At 53.5% G+C, this 18,763-nt stretch overlaps 1 protein-coding gene across 1 annotated transcript in view; it reads left to right on the top strand.

The window, feature by feature from the left end:
- Fbxl18 (F-box and leucine rich repeat protein 18) overlaps positions 1-14,698 on the top strand; it is a 28,220-nt gene extending 13,522 nt beyond the window's left edge. The window contains exons 4-5 of the mRNA XM_070033478.1: positions 3,730-3,948; positions 11,293-14,698. Of these exons, the coding sequence (XP_069889579.1) occupies positions 3,730-3,948; positions 11,293-11,449 (376 nt within the window). The 3' untranslated portion in view covers positions 11,450-14,698. The remainder of the gene's footprint in view (positions 1-3,729; positions 3,949-11,292) is intronic.
- The last annotated feature ends 4,065 nt before the right edge of the window (positions 14,699-18,763 follow it).

Here is an 18,763-nt window from a genome sequence, read left to right as displayed (position 1 = left end):
TCCAGGCTAAGAGGCACTTAGAGCCTGGCTGTTTTTTCCCCTGGACCGACAGACAGCATTTGCTGGGGGCCAGGTGTTGAGCTGGCTATCCCCTCCCTGGAGGTTGGTGCCTTCTGTAGCCCACGTCACTAAGGCAGGAAGCTGGGAACAGAACTGAAGTCCTGCCCTCCCCTAGGCCCCAAGGCCTCATAAGGCATAGGCATGTCCTTTGTCACAGTATGACAGGAAGTATGCCAGGTCTGAGCAGAAGCTCGTTCGTCCTGTCCTGCTCCTGACCCAGAACTTTCCACAACTGCCTGTGCCCTGCCCTGTCATTGGAACCTGGTCACACTGAGGCTGCCTGGGTCCCTGTTGGCACTGGGGCTTGAAGCCCGGGGCCAGAGCCCAGCTGTCCAAATAGTTGCAGGCTTTGAAGCCTAGGTGTTGTTGGAATTGTCTGCCCCTTGTCCTGGGTCATAGCTTGGACCTGGGCTTGAGTGGATGCAGGGGAGGGGTGGCATCCACACCAGGTCCTCTGCCTCCCATGATGCTTGTGATCTGGACTGTGGGGTCCACACTCCCCCCACCTTACAAGTCTTGCCAGTTCCAGCTGCCCTTCCATCTGGAGAGGAAATGTGAGAGCTGGGTGCAGTACCTTGCCCCTGCACCACTTCCTGACCCCCTTCCTCTCCTGCATCCATCCCTGCAGCCACCTCTCCCAAATCCTGCCCACTTCCTGCTTCCTGTCTGGTATCCCCCCTGTCTTCTTGTGTCTGCCCTGATTGTCCTGGCCTCAGGAGGCTGAGCTCTGATAATACTAATCCAAAGCCAGCCTAGCATGGAACTATGGTCTAATCACTGAAAAGCCAGAAATAGAGTTACAGAATTATGGCTCTAGTGGTACAGTGCTAGGCTTTAGGGGGGGGGGGGAAAGTACTGAGATCCAGTACCGACCCCCACAAAAAAAGAACAAAACAGCAGATATGGATTGGGAATGTGGCTTAGTGGTGTATGAAGCCCTGGGTTTGATTTCTCAGTACCACATAAACAGAAAAAGTCAGAAGTGGTGCTGTGGCTCAAGTGGTAGAGGGCTAGCCTTGAACAAAAGAAGCTCAGGGACAGTGCCCAGGCCCTGAATTTTAAGCCCTAGGACTGGAAAAACAAAACAACAAAATCCTCAGCAGATAGGAAGTACGGCAGCCAGCTCCCTAAAAGGCAGAGCATGCCACGTGGCCAGCCCACTTCCCTGCCCCGCCAGCTCAAGCCCACGCAGGATGCTAGTCCCCTGTGCTACACAGTGGCAGGTGGCTGTGGACTGCCAAGAGCACAGCAACAGGAGCCTCAGCTTTGACACTGGAGTGATGAGGAACTGGGGATGGAGTGGGCACTGGAAGGTGGGCCCTCCCTGGATGGGCCAGGGGCTGCCAGCTGCTCTTCAAGGGTGCAAAAGCCAGGCTTGTGTGGGGATCCCAGCAAGTTGCTATGTTCATTGTGTCCCCACCCTGCAAGTCCAGCATTAGGTTCAGCTGCTGCTAGGCAGCGCAGCACAGCGCAGCTGTGCCTAGTTTCACAGTCATTGGGTATGGATTGGGGAGACAGGGGTTCTGGGATGTGGCTCCTGTGGCCAGGGAACAGCATGGTGGGGGGGGCGCCCCCTGAGTCCCACCACAGCTCCTGGAGCCTGGTGTGCAGAACAGAGTGGCTCCCACAGCCACAGAATGATATCCCAGGCTGCCCCACTGGCTACTGCCGTGGTTGGCCTTGCTGTCCTGGACCCGAGTGTTTGCCAGCTTCGGAGCTGCCGCAAGGACAGGCTTCACCGGCTGTGGGCTCGGGCACACCTGGCGGGCAGAGAAGGGTGCCTGCTTTCCCACGCCTGACCAAGCCCTAAGCCCTGCCTTGGTGGTGGGGGCAGGGAGGGTGCTGCCGCGTCACCTCGGAACCAGACTGCGCTGGGTGGAAGCTGGGAGCCAGAGCAACTGGGCTTGCCATGGCCCTGGGAGCACTTTGAAGGCCTGCTGGGGTCTGAACACTTACTGGTGCCCTGGACCTGGGGGGGGGGAGGCACAGGGAGGGGCTGCAAAGTCACTCCATAGGGGCAGTGTTGGAAAGTCAGGCAGGAAGGTAGAGACTGACATGGAAGGAGCAAGGCCAGCAAGGGTAAGGCTCCCCCAGAGCCTGTGGCAAGAGGAAGAAAGAAAGGCGCTGTCTCTTTGAAAACAGGTTTCGGAGTGCACACCCTGGCACCGCCCTGGCTTTTATAGCCCTGTCATCCTGGAGAGACCTAGGTGGTGGCGCAGACCTACAGCGCCACCTGCTGTCCAAGATGGAAGAGGCAGAGTTCAAGCCCCACTACACCCCCCTCATCCCCCCCACAAGGAGAAAAAATAGTTGCTTGGACTTTTCTGTCTGGGCTGGCTTCAAACTGTGACCTTCAGATCTCTGCTTCTTGAGTAGCTGATAATACAGGTGTGAGCCACCAACACCCAGTTCAAGCTGGCTTTTTCTGTTTTTTTTTTTTTGTTTGTTTGTTTTGTTTTTTGTCTGTCAGTCATGGGGCTTGAACTTTGGGCCTGGGCACTGTCCCTGAGCTCTTCAGCAAGCACTTTACCTCTTGAGCCACAGCACCACTTCTGGTTTTCTGGTAGTTTATTGGAGATAAGACTTTCACAGACTTTCCTGCTCAGGTTGGCTTTGAACCACAATCCTCAGATCTCAGCCTCCTGAGTAGCTAGGATTACAGGCGTGAGCCACTGGCTTTCCAGCCACTGGGTATGGAGCTAACCTCTAGTTATCTCAATTACATTTGCAGAGACCCTGTTTCCAGATGAGGGTGGCCTCACAGGGCCTGGGCTTGCATGGAACTAGGGGACTGGCTGGCCTCTCTCCCCTCCCTTCTGCCTCTCAGCTGGCCTCCGTGTGCTCCAAGCCACCCAACCCACTTTACTCCTTCTATGATGCTCATCCCCCAGGACCCCATGGCCCACCACATTCTAGGTGTCCCTCAGAACCCACTGCCACAGTCCTCGCTGGCATCTGAACTTAAAAAAATTTAAAGCCAGGCACCAGTGGCTCACTCCTATAATCCTAGTTACTCAGAAGGCTGAGATCTGAGGATCACGGGTCAAAGCCAGCCCAGGCAAGAAAGTCTGTGAGACTCTTATCTCCAGTAAACCACTAGAAAACTGGAAGTGGTGCTGTAACTCAAGTGGTAGAGTGCTCGCATTGAGCTGAAGAGTGCAGGGACAACGCCCAAGCCCAGAGTTCAAACCCCACGACTGAAAAAAAAAATTATTTTTTTGCTCATACTGGGGCTTGAACTCAGGGCCTGGGGTGCTGACCCTGAGCCTCTCTGTGATCAAGGCTAGTGCCATTCCACTGGAGCCACAGCTCTACTTCAGGCTTTTTCTGAGTAGTTTATTGGACATAAGAGCCTCAGACTTTCCTTCTGGGGCTGGCTTTGAACTGCGATTCTCAGATCTCAGCCTCCTGAGTAGCTGGGATTACAGGTGTGAGCCACTGGTACTCAGTTTAGAATTTATTTTTGGTATGCATACCTGGAGCTGGTGGCCTTGAGCCTGTGGCTTCCAGCTGGCTCACTGCATGGGGGGGCCCCCTGGGTCTCCCAAAGTCAGGATTTCCATGGGAGACTCAGGGCACTGAGGCCTCCCCCACAAGCCCTCCCTGGTGGCAGCGTGGTGGGGTGCAGGAGCCTAGCTTGGGTCTTACACACTGCCCTCTCTCCCACAGGCTGGAGCAGCCCTACTTGAGTGCCAATGCCCAGTTCTTCCAGGCACTCAGCCACTGCGCCTCCCTGCAGCGCCTCTGCCTCGTGTCCCGCAGTGGCACTCTGCAGCCCGACGCTGTGCTGGCCTTCATGGCCCGCTGCCTGCATGTTGTCGTGTGCCACATGTTCACTGGTGACTCTCTGGCCACCTGCAAGAGCCTGCAGCAGTCTCTCCTCCGCAGGTGAGTAGTCCTGGGTGGCCTCCAAGTGGTCAGGGTGCTTTACACAGCACCATGGTCCCCAGATGGAGTGGGCCTGCAGCCCTGATCTCTTCTTGTGCCAGTACTGGGGCTTGAACTCAGGGCCTGGGCACTGTCCCTGAGCTTTTTCATTCAAGGCTGGTGCTCTATCATTTGAGCCACAGCTCCATTTCTGGCTTTTGGGTGGTTAATTGGATATGAGAGTCTCATGGACTTTCGTGGTCAGGCCAGCTTGAAACTTGATCATCAAATCTCAGGCTCCTAAGTAGCTAGAATTATAGGTGTGAGCCACCAGCACCCAATGATCTCTCTCTCTCTCTTGCCAGTCCTGGGGCTTGAACGCAGGGCTTATGCACTGTCTCTGAGCTTCCTTTGCTCAAGGCTAGCACTCTATCACTTGAACCACAGCACCACTTCTGGCTTTTTCTGTTTATGTGGTATTAAGGAATCGAACCTAGGGCTTCATGCATGCTAGGCCAGCACTCTACCACTAAGCCACATTCCCAGTCCCCAATGATCTCTTCTTTAGAGTGGTTCAAGCACTTCCCCATTAGGTACAAAAATTAAGTATTTGCCTACACTGAAGTCTCCAATAACTTTTTTTTTTTTTTTGGTTGGTGTGCGGCTTGAACTCAGGACCTGGACACTGTCCCTGAGCTTTTTTTTTTTTTTTTTTTTTTGGGTCCGGTCGTGGGGCCTGAACTCTGGGCCTGGGCGCGCTGTCCCTCAGCTCTTCAGCTCAAGGCTAGCGCTCTACCACTTGAGCCACAGCACCACTTCCGGCTTTTTTCTTATGTGGTGCTGAGGAATCGAACCCAGGACCTTGAGCATGCAAGGCAAGTGCTCTACCACTGAGCCACCTTCCCAGCCCTCCCTGAGCTTTTTTGCTCAAGGCTAGCATTCTACCACTTTGAGCCACAGTGCCACTTCCAGTTTTCTGGTGGTTAATTGGAGATAAGGAGTCTCATGGATTTTCCTGCCCCCAGGCTGGCTTTAAACCGCAATCCTCAGAGCTCAGCCTCCTGAGTAGCTAGGATTACAGGCGTGAGCCACTGGTGCCTGGCTCCAGCCACTTTGTCTTTTTAAGTAATTCTGGAAAATTTGTCTGCCCCTCATATGGTGATCCAAACAACACAGTGATGTAGTCTACTAAGCCCTCTTAGGTCCTGCAGCTTCCTGCAAGTGTCACATCTCTCTGTCCTGGCATGGCATTTAGATCTGACCTGTGCCACTTATGGGGATGTCCCTCCTGAGCCTTCTCCAGTCCATGGCCCTCCTCAGCTCACTTTGGCTCTTTAGCACTGCTCAGCTGATCAGGTTTTTTGGTTTTGACAGTACTGGGATTTAAATTCAGGATCTCACACTTGATCTTGTTTGGCTGATGCTCTAGCACTTGAGTCATGCCTCCAGCCTTGTTTTTTGCTTTCAAGTAGGGTTTAAAGGTCTCCCTCACCCCTGTCCTGGGGCTTGAATTCAGGGTCTGGGCACTGTTCCTGACCTTTTCTGCTTAAAGGCTAGTGTTCTACCACTTGGTCCACAATGCCACTTCTGGCTTTTTGGAGTTTAATTGAAGATAGACTGCTGCTAAGGCTGGCTTCAAACAGCGTTCCTCAGATCTCAGTCTATTGAGTTGCTAGGATTACAAGCTTGAGCCACTGGCACCTGGCCTGATTTTTTTTTTTTTTTTTTTGGGTCCGGTCATGGGGCCTGAACTCTGGGCCTGAGCACTGTCCCTCAGCTCTTCAGCTCAAGGCTAGCGCTCTACCACTTGAGCCACAGTGCCACTTCCGGCTTTTTTCTTTTTGCTTATGTGGTGCTGAGGAATCGAACCCAGGGCCACTGGCATGCAAGGCAAGTGCTCTACCACTGAGCCACCTTCCCAGCCCCCTGGCCTGATTATTTATTTAATTAATTTTTTGTCCGTCATGGAGCTTGAACTCTTGGCCTGAGCGCTGTCCCTCAGCTCTTCAGCTCAAGGCTAGTGCCCTATCACTTGAGCCACAGCACCACTTCTGGTTTTCTGGTGGTTTATTGGAGATAAGAGTCTCACAGACTTTCCTGCCCAGGCTGGCATTGAGCTGTGATCTCAGATCTCAGCCTCCTGAATAGCTAGGATTACGGGTGTGAGCCACTGGTGCCCAGCCTGATTAATTATTTTTGAGATAGGAGTCTCACTTCTTGCTTGGGAAAGTCTGAACTTTGGTCTTCCTATTTTACAGTTGTGGCCATAGCTGGAATGGTAAGTGTGTACCTCTATGCTGAGCCCTTTCTGTTGAGATGGGATCTCCTGAATTATTGCCTATGCTGGTTTTGAACCTGGATCCTCTTGATCTCAGCCTTCCACATAGCTAGGATTACAGGCAGTTTGGACTGGCTTCCTTGTGGCATTTTTAGTGTTTGGTGTCCAGTGATGGGGGTCGTGTTATATCTGCTGGGGCCATGAGGGACAGCAGAACTGCTGTGTCCCTGACCTCCCTTCATTCCAGATACTGACTTGTCCAGCTCTAGGGTGGGAGCAGCCCTAGGGGCTGGTGAGGAAGGTCTGGCACAGCCTGCCCCCTGGCTGCTCCGTGTCTGGGTGTCTTTGTGATAGAAGACGCAGCTGACGTTTGCTGAGGTGCCGCATTCGCATGGCTACACAACACTAGCTCTGCAGTGCTCCCTCTAGTACCCTCCAGCTCCTCTGCTTGCTCCGTGTGTGATTGTACAGAGAGCAGAGGCCCGGGGCCCTACACTGTGGAGAGACCTAGCATAAGGGGCTGCAGCCTGGTGCAGCCCCTTCCCTGGTGGATATGGCTGCTATGGGACTTTAGGCCAGACTTGTTGGTTCCCTTCAGGAGTTGGATGGGTATGTTGGCTCACACCTGTAATCCCAGCTACTCTGGAGGAGGAGATCCAGAGGATCTCAGTTCTAGGCCATCCCAAGCAAATAGATTCCCTCTCCTCCCCCCCTCCCCCCCCAATCTCAACAGACAAACCAGGCATGGTGGTTCATGTTTGTCATTCCAGGTACGTAGGATGCATAAGTAGAAGGATGACAGTCTGAGTCTGGCACAGGGCAAAAGCACAAGACCCTACTTGAGAAATACCTAAAGTAGAAAGGAATGGCGGTGCGGCTGCCTAGCAACCTCAAGGCCTTGAGTTTAGTCCTCGGTACTGCCAGTGACAAAATATCAGACCCAGCCTATAAGGGGGATTGCTTTGCCCCACACCTTGGGGACCTGTTTTGGAAGTTGCTGGATTTTGTTCCCCTTCTGTAATCTTCTGGCTGTCTTCTCCAAAGCAGAGAACAATCACCAAGAAGTTCAGTCCAGGTGGCTGCCTTCCTTCTGATCCTCAGAATCCTCCCAGCACAGTGACAGGCTTAGGTACCATCCCTGGCCTTGCTGTCTGTTTCTGGTCCATTCACACAATGGTGTCTGCTGTGCTGCTGCCTGGGCCTGCTCGCTCCCTGGCCTGGTGGAGAGTTCCTCTCCTGGAAGCCCCGTGGTCTTCCTGTGGCCAGCAGCTCCCGGCTCCTGGCCTTCCCTGGGGTGTGTGGCGCCTCCCACCAAATGTTAAGTACTTTGCACTTTTTTTTCCAGTTTTGGGACTGAACACAGGGCCTTGCCTGTGCCAGCACGCCCCAGCATCTTTGCATCCTCTCAGACCCTTGCTTTTCTGAGGCTGGCACTCAGTATCTGTCTGTGTACATTTTGTGCCCTGTGTGGTGCTAGGTTCACTGGGCTTAGTGGCTTCTGGACACAGGGACAACTGAAGTGCCATGGTGGTCCTGGAGTGGTGCTCAGTGACCTGAGGCTGGCCGTGGCCACGTGGACTCTTGGGCAAAAGGGGAGCAGTCCTCCTGGGCTCTCTTTCTGTTCTGCCACAGCACAGCATCTGGAAACACAGGACGCTTGTTAAGAGGGGTGGCAGTGCCAGCCAGCTGCCAGTGTTCCTACAATGCCCAGGGGGTGTGCTGTGAGCAGGCACTGTTCCTCAAGCCAGGGGCTATGTTGTCCAAACTCCAGGAAAGCCCCAGCTCACAGATGGGGAAACAGGCTCCAAGAAGTGAGAAGTTGAAACTCCAGGAGTCAGCAGGAAAGACAGGATTCATGTCAGAAGGGAGAGGAGCCAGGCCTGTGATCCCAGCACTTGGGAGGCTGAGTAAGAAGGATCATGAGTTTGAGGCCAGTCTGAGCTGGCCTCAAATGCAGTAAGTGCAGGCCCTGCAATTTGGTGTGTGGGGTCTCCAGGCCCCAGACTCAGGGCCTGCAGAAGCCTTCCTTTTTCTCCCTGGTTCCCCAGGTCTCAGGAGTCCAGCTGGGCCAGCTGCTGTTCTGTAGGGTCCCAGCAGATGGCGCCATGGCCCTCAGCTGCCCAGCTGTGGCCAGCACCTCCCCAGACCCACCTTGCACAAGGAGGGTGTGAAAAGCAGCTTTAAGTTTCTTGTCCTGTTTCCTGCTGCCTTTCTTCCCTGCACCCTTTTTCTGCCTCAAAAGCACACAGAAGCCAGGCTCTGGTGGCTCACACCTGTAATCCTAGCTACTCAGGAGGATGAGATCTGAGGATTGCAGTTCAAAGCCAGCCCGGGGCAGGAAAGTTCCTGAGACTCTTATCACCAATTACGCTTGCCTTGAACTGAAGAACTGAGGGACAGTGTCCAGGACCAGAGTTCAAGCTCTATAACTCCCCCCGCCCCCCCCCCCCCCCAAAAAAAAAAAGCACACAGAACTGCTAAGTTTAGGATGTCCCTGACCAGGGGCCTTCTGTCCTTCACTGGGTGGCATGTGGTCCTGCCGGTTCCCTGTGCCCGGCCAGCAGGGCCAGGGCCCTCTGCCTGTCACTGGCAAAAATTCTGTTTTTTTCAAGGGGCACCTGAAAAAAACACTTGACCCTTCCCACACCTGGCTTCTTGTTTCTTTTTTCTTGTAATAGTGAGATTTGAACTCAGAGCTTTATGCTTGTCAGACAGGTATTCTACTACTTTAGCAGCACCCCTTTTTTCTCTCTGCTTTTATTCTTCAGTTTCTTTTTTCTTTTTCTTTTTAGTAGTACTGGGGGTTGAACTCAGAGCTCATGGCCTCATGCTTGCTAGGCAGATGCTAATCACTTGAACCACCCATCCAGTCCTTTTTGTATTGGTAATTTTCCACGTAGCTTTGAAGCCTTTGTTGGCTAGAATGATAGGCTTGATCCATGATACCTATCCATTGGTCAAGATGGGGAATCTCTTAAGCTTTTTGCCCTGGCTGACCTTGTACCACCATTCCCTGATCTTTGCCTATCAAGTTGCTGGGATTATAGCTTGAGATACTGTGACCAGTGCTGCTCTGGTTATTTTATTTATTTTTTTTTTGGGTCCGGTCGTGGGGCCTGAACTCTGGGCCTGAGCACTGTCCCTCAGCTCTTCAGCTCAAGGCTAGCACTCTACCACTTGAGCCACAGCGCCACCTCTGGCCTTTTTCTTTTTGCTTATGTGGTGCTGAGGAATCGAACCCAGGGCCTCATGCATGCAAAACAAGCGCTCTACCACTGAGCCACCTTCCCAGCCCCTCTGGTTATTCTTTTTTTTTTTTTGCCAGTCCTGGGGCTTGAACTCAGGGCCTGGTCACTGTTCCTGAACTTCTTTTGTTCAAGGCTAGCACTCTACTACTTTGAGCCACTTTGGCTTTTTCTTTTTCTTTTTTTTTTTTTGGGTCCGGTTGTGGGGCCTGAACTCTGGGCCTGGGCGCTGTCCCTCAGCTCTTCAGCTCAAGGCTAGCACTCTACCACTTGAGCCACAGTGCCACTTCCGGCTTTTTGCTTATGTGGTGCTGAGGAATCGAACCCAGGGCCTCATGCATGCAAGGCAAGCACTCTACCACTGGGCCACCTTCCCAGCCTCTACTTTGGCTTTTTCTATGTATATGGTGCTGAGGAATTGAACCCAGGGCTTCATGCATGCTAGGTGAGCACGTTACCACTGAGTCACCGTCCCAACCCTGCTCTAGTTATCCTTTTTTTTTTTTTTTTTTTTGCTTATGTGGTGCTGAGGAATCGAACCCAGGGCCTCATGCATGCAAGGCAAGCGCTCTACCACTGAGCCACCTTCCCAGCCCTTTGGCTCAGATTTCTTTTGCATCTTACCCCTACGTGGACCTCTCCTTCCTTGCCCAAACTGGGTCTCCATGGTAGTGTTTGGGGACATGCCTCAGTGAGCAAAAAACCATAAGGCCTGCATGGTTTCATGAGGCAGAAGTTTTTCCACCCATCCTGACCTTGCTTCTGTGCAGTGGCCACCCCAGCAGGTCCCACTGCTGGCTGACCTAGGAAACCAAGTTAATACATGGCTGCCTTCTGCATTCGCCCACCCACCAAGCCATGAGTTTGAACCTGGCCCCACCCTGGCTCTTCCCCTACTGGCAGCTTTGCCCCTGTGTTTCAGACCTTGCCCTGCATGGAGACCCCCAAGGGGACCTTTGTGGCCTCCTTGGGACCTCTTACTTGTTAGCACTTCCTGCCAGGCTCATGGCTGGGCTGGAGAGAGCCCTATGTCCACACCCTGGGGGGGTCTCCTGGTCATCTCCTGATGACTTCTGGAGACCCTGCTTTATGCAACTTCTGAGGTTTAATAGCCTTGCACCCTCAAAGCCAGTGAGTGGAGACATGGCCGGGTCTCAGCCCACTGCCTCTCCCCACCACACTGTCAGCTGAGTTCACCCAGGGTGAGCAGGGGTACAGGTGGTTGCATGGGTCAAGATGGGGGTCAGGCTCCTCATGGCACCCCTGTGTGATCTAGACAGGACCACAGAGGAGGGGCTGCTGCCTCCTGAGATCTCAGAGAGCCGTGTCTGGCTTCCTGGGATATTTTGGTTCTTGTCTCCATCCCCTGCATGGGGCCCTGAGTCTGAGCATGCGTGATTGGTTGTGGAGCTTCCCCCCCAGCAAAGCTGGTCAGGGTGAGGATCTGTTCACCATGAGGCCTGGCCTGGCCTGGCTTCTCAGGATGGGGCCCAGCATCAGGTGTCAGGGCACCTGTGCCAGCAGGACCCTATCTAGCCACGCCTCCCCACCCCCCCCCCGCCCCCGGGTCTCCTGCCACCGCGTCACATCCTGTTCCTGTGACACTGAGCTCTGGGCCACCCCAGGGCCATGCCCATAGCTCCTGCACAGACCCACTGTTAGGTGCTTCTCTGTGGCAGATATGGGATGGGGGTGACACGCAGGGCTCTGCAGCTCCGGATGGCCCCTGGGCCTGGGTGACTCCTACAGACACCCCTGGGCTTGTGAGGCCTGGTAGGCATGAGCAGCTCCCTGATGCCTCCTGTGGCCAGCCCTGCTCAGGCTTCTCCATCTCGGGTTCAGTTTCCAGGCTGAGAGGCCCGCGTTGAACGTCGTCATCTTCCCCCTGCTGCACGAGGGCCTGGCCGACGTCATCCGCGACGTGCCCATGGTGCACCTGGACGAGGTCACCTTGTTCAAGAGCAGAGTGGCTGAGGAGCCGCCAAACCTGTGGTGGTGACAGGCCCTCCTCATCGCCCTGCATTGGCCCTGGGGACATGTCACAGAGGACAGCATCTTCCTGGCATCCTGCAACCCCACCCTGGCCGCCTGATACCCCATTTCCTCTTGTGCTCCCCCACCCATGAAGTCTGGGGGATGACAGATGGGGGGTGGACGGCAGTGTGTCCCCTCCTTGCAGCCTCCATGTCCCTCAGCTCTAGTGACCATGGCCTCCTGCCACGGGGCTCTGGGTTACCATGGCCTGCTGGAGCGGGGTTGGGGGAGGGTGGGGAAGCTGGGTCAGCCCCATGAGTCGGTGGCTCTGGATTGGAGTGTGCTTTTCCATCAAGACACATTTCTGGGAGGGTCTGCAGCCCAGTGGCACAAGGCCCTAAGTTTCATCCCAGCTACACACACACATACACACACACCAAAAAAAAAAACAAAAACAAAACTCATTTTAACTCAGTCCCATCTCTGCCTTGTGCCTCGCTATAGGCCTGTGACTCTACCCCCATCCCCACTGGGGACTAGAACAGCTGTTTGCCCATGGCTCCCTGGGACAAGGATAGCTGGATGGCACCTTTCCTGGCCTAACCAAAGGCTCTGGGAGCGTCACACATGGCAGTGAAGGGGTAGGCCGGGGTGGGGGGTGGTTCAGCTCCCCAATGGGTCCCAGCACCACGATGCTGTGGAAGTGTGCACATTAGCATTTGTCAGAATAACCCCAGAGCAGAAGTAGGGGGCTGGGGCAAGGCACCACCGCTGGGAGCTGGTGGCTTTAGCGAGGGAATTCCCAGGGGGCCGTGGGCAGGTCCAGTCCATGCAGACTTATACTCTGGTCCCCTTAGCAATGGCTCCCCCATGGGCAGTGTGCACTGTTGAGGCAGGGTCATTGCAGTGGGCCTCGCTCACAGCCAGTACCTCAGGGGCCATAGCAAAAGGGGTGCAACCCTTGGCCTGCTTGCCCTATCCCCCACGCACTTCTGGTCAGCCCCTCCTGCCCTTCCGTCTGTGTTTCTGTGTTGTCTCCATTGGCTTTTGTTCTGAGGCTCTGCTCGTGGGTGCAGATGGCTCACAAGTACAAGGTCCCCCTCTTCTACCCTGGTTTTCTGCCTGCTGAGTCATGACTTTTCTGGGACACAGGATGCCCCCAGCTGCCCCAGCACCAGGGCCTTTGCCACCATCCAGGGAGATCTGGAGCCCTCACCTCATGGTCCTCTATGGCCCTCACGCTGCCTTTGGGAGCCACAGCCCTGTCCCATTCTTCCTGCTATTGCCAGCTGCAAGACAGGCATCCCGAGGGCCAGGCCAGGGTTCCCCACAGCTGGAAGATGGTGCACCATATCTCCATCGCAATGGAAGGTCATTCTTTTATAGCTTTAAGCTGGTCCCTGAGGTGACTATAAGTTCAGATCACTGGTCCCCAAAGTGAAGGTGTGGCTGGGTGAGGCAGGGGTGCAGCCCAGGAGGGAGGCAGATGGATGGAAGGTTGCCTGGCAGCCCTGGCCTCTGCCCTTCTTTCCTTTTCAAGTTTATCCAAAGGGTGGATCTGTTGTTTCATTGGGCTCTGCCTGGTCTCCTGAGCCATTACTTCCTCCTCGGGAAGGGGCTGTGCACCTCCGTAGGGAACAGCACCCCCCCCCCCCGCCCCAGTAGATCTTGCATGTGAGTGTTCCCTGCAACCATCCTTGGAATTAGAGTGAGAATTTCTGCTCCTTCCACACCCAATATGGGATGCACCAGATGTTAATAACGTGCTTATTTTCGCTAAGTGCTATTTTGGCACCGGTGTGAGTTGCAATTTATAATCTGCTGCGTTTTGTGCTGGAAAAGGAACCCACCTTCATGGTCCCCAGTTGGCAGGACTGGACTGTTAAAGGGCGAGCCATATGCTGCCTGCCCAGAAAGCCCAGTCATGTCACATGCCTGTGCCTGTGTATCTGAGCGTGTGCACATGCATGGAGCCCCATGCACCAGTGTGCATACATGCACATGTGTACATGTGTATGCATGTGCCTGTCTGAATGGGTTATATTTGCATGTGCATGCATGTGTTCAAGTGCGTGTGTTGGCATCCATGTCGGTGTCTACATGTGTATGTGTGCACAGACACACCAGTGCCTGGGTGTGTGGACACATGCATGTACCCATGTTTGCATCTGTCATGTGTGTGTGTGTGTGTGAGAAACTAGGGAGGCAGGAATGTGTTCCTTTGTAGAGAGGAGTCCTGGGGCCTCCACCCCGCCCTCTGGTCTGGCCACCTCTGGGCTTCTGACCTGCCCCATGAGGGATTCATGGTCCTCAGGCCCCACTCCTGCCATGGGGTGCCGTTCCTCATTTCCATGGTGAGAAGCCTTGTTGTCCAGAATGAGGAGTGCATCTCACCTTCAGCAGTGGGGACAGGCTCTGCCCTGCTCATAAGCTGTCCTCAGAGTCCCTGCAGGGGTACGGGCCCATACTAGGCCCAGGTTTAATGAGGATTGTGCCCCACTGGGTGGGGGGGGGTTTAGCCACAGCTGCCGGTGTCTTCAGTGGCCCTGACCATGATGCTGGGGTCTTCTACACTGCTCTCACCTGCCTCTGGGGTGCAGGGTTCCGATAGAAACTTCTAGAATCTAGTGGGTGTGATGAACGGACAAGTTTCCACAGGAATGAAGAGCAGCTGTGGGTCCAGCCCACCAATGGCATGTGGCTGACAGGAGTGGCCTGACGCTTGACATCACAGTGTCAGATTCCTGGTCAGGTCCATTCAAGGCCATAGGTTGGAGGAGCAAGGTGTGTATGTGGCACGTGTGTGTGTGTGTGTGTGTGTGTGTGTGTATGTGTGTGTGAGAGAGAGAATGTATATATGTGTGTGTATGTGTGTGTGTGTGTGTGTGTGTGTGTGTATATATATATATATACACACACACACACACACACACACATTATATATATATGTGAGTGGCACTCAGCCTGCAGCCAGCCATGGCATCCCTCTCTAGCCTCTTTACTGTGACTCACAATGACTCTGCCTAGACCAGCCGGCCCCGGGGTGATGCCATATCTGGTGACCAGGTGCTAACTGACCACCCCTGCCTTTTGAGGCCTGGCCTCCCTGTCCCTGCCCTGCTGTGGGATCGTGTGGGCAGTGGTCCCCTCCCAGTGACCCCCCCTCATCCCCAAATTGGGTGTCCTCTGACAGCTACATCCTGGGTGGGTATTCTCATGTATATTTGTGGCATGTGGGAAATGTCAAATAAAGTGGGTGTGATTTAGAAAGCCAGGCAGCTGAGTGGTCCTTCCTGCCATGACCTTTCACCTGGGGTCCTCTCCCTGGGCCCAAGATGGGTGGCAGGTGCTTTGCTTGGGGGCTGAGGGCCCAAAATGTGGGGATGGAGGCCTGAGATCCAGACTGACCAGATGCCCCCACGGCAGTGGGGACATCAGTGACAGCTGAGTGAGCTATGGCAAGGTGGGTGGGTGGGAAGAGCCTGGGTGTCAAGGCCGGGCTGAAGGTAAGGGCATGGGGAGGCTGGGCCTGTGGTGCTGGCTGTGCACTGCCCAAACACTCCATGTGGCTTGGAGACAGTGTGGTCACAGGCTGAAGGCAGATAGGGCTGAGCCAGCTGCCCCTGCCACACCTACATTGAACACATGGAGCTATATTTTACCGTGTGTGTGTGTGTGTGTGTGTGTGTGTGTGTGTGTGTGTGTGTGTGTGTGTGTGTGTGTGTGTGTGTGTGTGTGTGTGTGTGTGTGTGTGTGTGTGTGTGTGTGTGTGTGTGTGTGTGTGTGTGTGTGTGGTGCTGGTCTTGGGATTTGAACTTGGCCTGGGTGCTATCCCTGAGCTATTTTTGCTCTAAGGCTAGCACTCTACTACTTGAGCCACAGCACCACTTCTGGTTAGTTATAGATACATGGATAAAGAGTCTTGTGGACTTTCCTGCCTGGTCTGGCTTCAAACCACAATCCTTGGGGCTGGGAAGGGCTCAGTGGTAGAGTGCTTGCCTTGCTTGGGTTCAATTCCTCAGCATCACATAAGCAGAAAAAGCTGGAAGTGGTGCTGTGGCTCAAGTGGTAGAGCACTAGCCTTGAGCTGAAGAGCTGAGGGACAGCGCCCAGGCCGAGTTCAGGCCCCACGACTGACAAAAACAAACAAAAACCACACTCCTCAAATTTCAGCCTCTTGAGTAGCTAGGGTTACAGGTGTGAGCCACTGGCGCTTGGCTATTTTTACATCCTCACCATTTTGGTTGAGTAACTGGGTGGATGCCTGTGTTATGATGTGTCCTTATTTCAGAGGCACACCACTGACTGTCTTTAGGGATGGGGAAGAGAAGGCAGGTGGAGAAACAGCCATGAAATACACCCAGTGCTGCTTTGTGACCAGATGTCCCAAGGTCACAATGCAAGACAGCATTCCATGATACTCTGGCTGCCTTTGCCTTGGCTCTGGATCCCGAGCTGGCAGTGACCCGACAGTTACAATCTGGAGTCTTCTAGAAGCATCCTTACTCATGCACCTGGTGGTGGATATTTACGACTGTGACTATGTGGCTGGAACACCCCACATCACTCTTCCATGCAGCGCTCATGTTTCCTTGCAGCATGCATCCTAAGAAAGCCCAGAGGACACACTGTAGCCTTGCGTGTCACCCAGAAGAAGGGCAAGTCCCAGGGTCTGCCACATTCATGACAAGGGAGTGACAGCCCACCATCCAGGAGGTGTGTTGAGGCCTCATTTCAAAACTGTATGAGTGTGAGGCATGCTGCAGCCATCTTTGTATGTGTTGTGTGTCGGTCCTGGGGCTTGAACTCAGGGCCTGGGTACTGTCTGTCCCTAAGCTTTTATGCTCAAGGCTAGTACTCTACCATGTGAGCCACAGCTCCACTTCTAGCTTTTTGTGGTTAATTGGCGATAAGGGTCTCACAGACTGTCCTGCCTGGGCTGGTTTCAACCCTGATTCTTAGAATCTCAGCCTCCTGAGTAGCTACAATTACAGGCATGAGCCACCAGCACCCAGCTGTATTGGCTTTTGAAATGCCCCAACCATCAGCACTGGCTTTTGTGCTCCATGAAGATGTCTTATTGTTGTTGTTCTTTTTTGTTTGTTTTGTTTTGATTTTTTGGTCAGTCGTGGGGCTTGAACTCTGGGCTTGGGCGCTGTCCTTGTGCTGTTCAGCTCAAGGCCACAGCGCCACTTCCGGTTTTCTAGTAGTTTAATGGAGATAAAAGAGTCTCACGGACTTTCCTGCCCGGGCTGGCTTTGAACCAGGATCCTCAGATCTCAGCCTCCTGAATAGCTAGGATTACAGACATTAGCCACTGGTGCCCGGGATTTGTTTGTTTGTTTGTTTTTTATTTTTGGGTCCAGTCGTGGGGCCTGAACTCTAGGCCTGGGCTCTGTCCCTCAGCTCTTCAGCTCAAGGCTAGCGCTCTACCACTTGAGCCACAACACCACTTCTGGCTTTTTTCTTTTTGCTTATGTGGTGCTGAGGAATCGAACCCAGGGCCTCAGGCATGCAAGGCAAGCGCTCTACCACTGAGCCACCTTCCCAGCCCTTGTTTGTTTTTTTAATTGAAGTCATCTTTGCTCTGCTCCTGACCCCCAAATACTTGTAGGTGAAATCCTTTTAGAAGAAGGGTCCCTGCTCTACTGCCCAGACAACCAGCTACTTACTCTTCAGCTCTCAGAAAAACCTTCCGCCAATCCTGAAGAGCCCCACCTGTTTTTCTGTTATTGGGTTTAGGGTTGTGTGTGTTAATTTTCAGAAGTGAAATGAACAGCACTCATTCTGGAAAGGGAAGATAAGGACCAAATCCACCCGAGCAATGTCTGTTGGAAAGAAATCCCTTTTAACTTGTAGGCGGTTTTCCAGCCCTGCGCCTGGTGCTTAGTGAGTTGGCAACTCCACCATGACAGACTTGGATGGAGAAGGCTCCATGGTGGCAGCCTGGCTGGGCCAGGGCCAGCCAGGCACAGTGTCTGGATAGCATTCCACCAGGATGTGGCCTGAACTCCTAGGAAGCCAACTGCTCACTCCCGGTTGATGGAGGCCACTCTGGGCAGCTTCTGAAGAAGCTTCATTTGCTACATTGTGTAGGAACTCCCTCCTACTCTTCTGAGTTTTTTGTGTTTTTTGTTGTTGTTGGTAGTGGGGCTTGAATTCTGAACCTGGGTGTTGTCCCTGAGCTCTTCAGCTCAAGGTGAGTGCTCTACCACTTGAGCCACAGCATCACTTCCAGTTTTCTGGTGGTTTATTGGAGCTAATAGTCTCACAGACTTTTCCTGCTTGGGTTAGCTTTGAACTGTGATCCTCAGATCTCAGCCTCCTGAGTAGCTAGGATTAAAGGTGTGAGTCACCGGTGCCCAGCTCCCACTCCTTGTTAACAGGATATATTTGGTAGCAAATATTAAGGAAAAAAAACCTACAAAACTAGTTCAAAACAGTTCAACAATGAAGGGAATTTAGTATAGTTGGGGAAAAAAAAGAGCAACAGTAGCGTGGATTTTAGGTAAGGATTGACCCTTCTAAGGATGGGGTGGGAGCTGCTGGACTATGTTTCTGCCAAATTGAAAGATGGGGCTGGACAAGTTGCTTCTTACATCAGAAATGCCAGTGGCTGGCAAGAAGATTGAGGTGAGAGTGTTACCTGAGAGTACTCTCCAACAGTACCAAGTACCTGGGAGTACTTTGCACTTGTACTGGACTAGTGCCCAACAGTACCTCACACAAGTACCCAACAGTACTCTGCAGCATTCTCATTAGTACCTGAGAGTACTTTATACAAGTACCCAATAGAACTCTGCACTGCTACCCAGGAATTTACTGCACTTGAGAGTACCACCTCTAAAGGAGGCAGGTAGCCCGGGTTACCTTACATAAATTCTGATTCATTTTGCTGCAAGGAAAGCATTCCCCAGAATCACTGCCGGTGTCTCTCCCTGCTCTCCCAGGCCGCCTTCCACATGTGGGCTCCCTGGATTGCAGGATGGAAATCTGATGGGGTGTTAAGTGAGCACTGTCCTGGAGGACCAAGCAACAGAGTCCGGTCACCTCTGAGGACAGCAGCTTCACCAAGCCATGTGCCCCCACATTGGCCCCAGGAAGCAGCTGCTGCTGGGAGGCTGGAGGCCCACCCTGGTGGCTCCCGCCTGTCATCCTAGCTACTTAAGAGACTGAAATCTGGGTATTGTGGTTCACAGCCAGCCTAGGCAGAAAAGTCCATGAGATTCTTATTTCCAGTTAATCACCAAAAAGCCAGAAGTGGAGACTAAGTGGTAGAGCACCCAGCCTTTAGCACAAAAGCTCAGAGACAATGTCTAATCCCTGAGTTCAAGCCCCA

This window comes from Dipodomys merriami, unplaced genomic scaffold (assembly GCF_024711535.1).
Source record: "Dipodomys merriami isolate MVZ:Mamm:240054 unplaced genomic scaffold, mDipMer1.0.p SCAF_22, whole genome shotgun sequence".
NCBI classification, from domain to species: domain Eukaryota; kingdom Metazoa; phylum Chordata; class Mammalia; order Rodentia; family Heteromyidae; genus Dipodomys; species Dipodomys merriami.
Note: the sequence above shows the minus strand (reverse complement) of the source record. Positions and strands in the feature narration are given on the sequence as shown.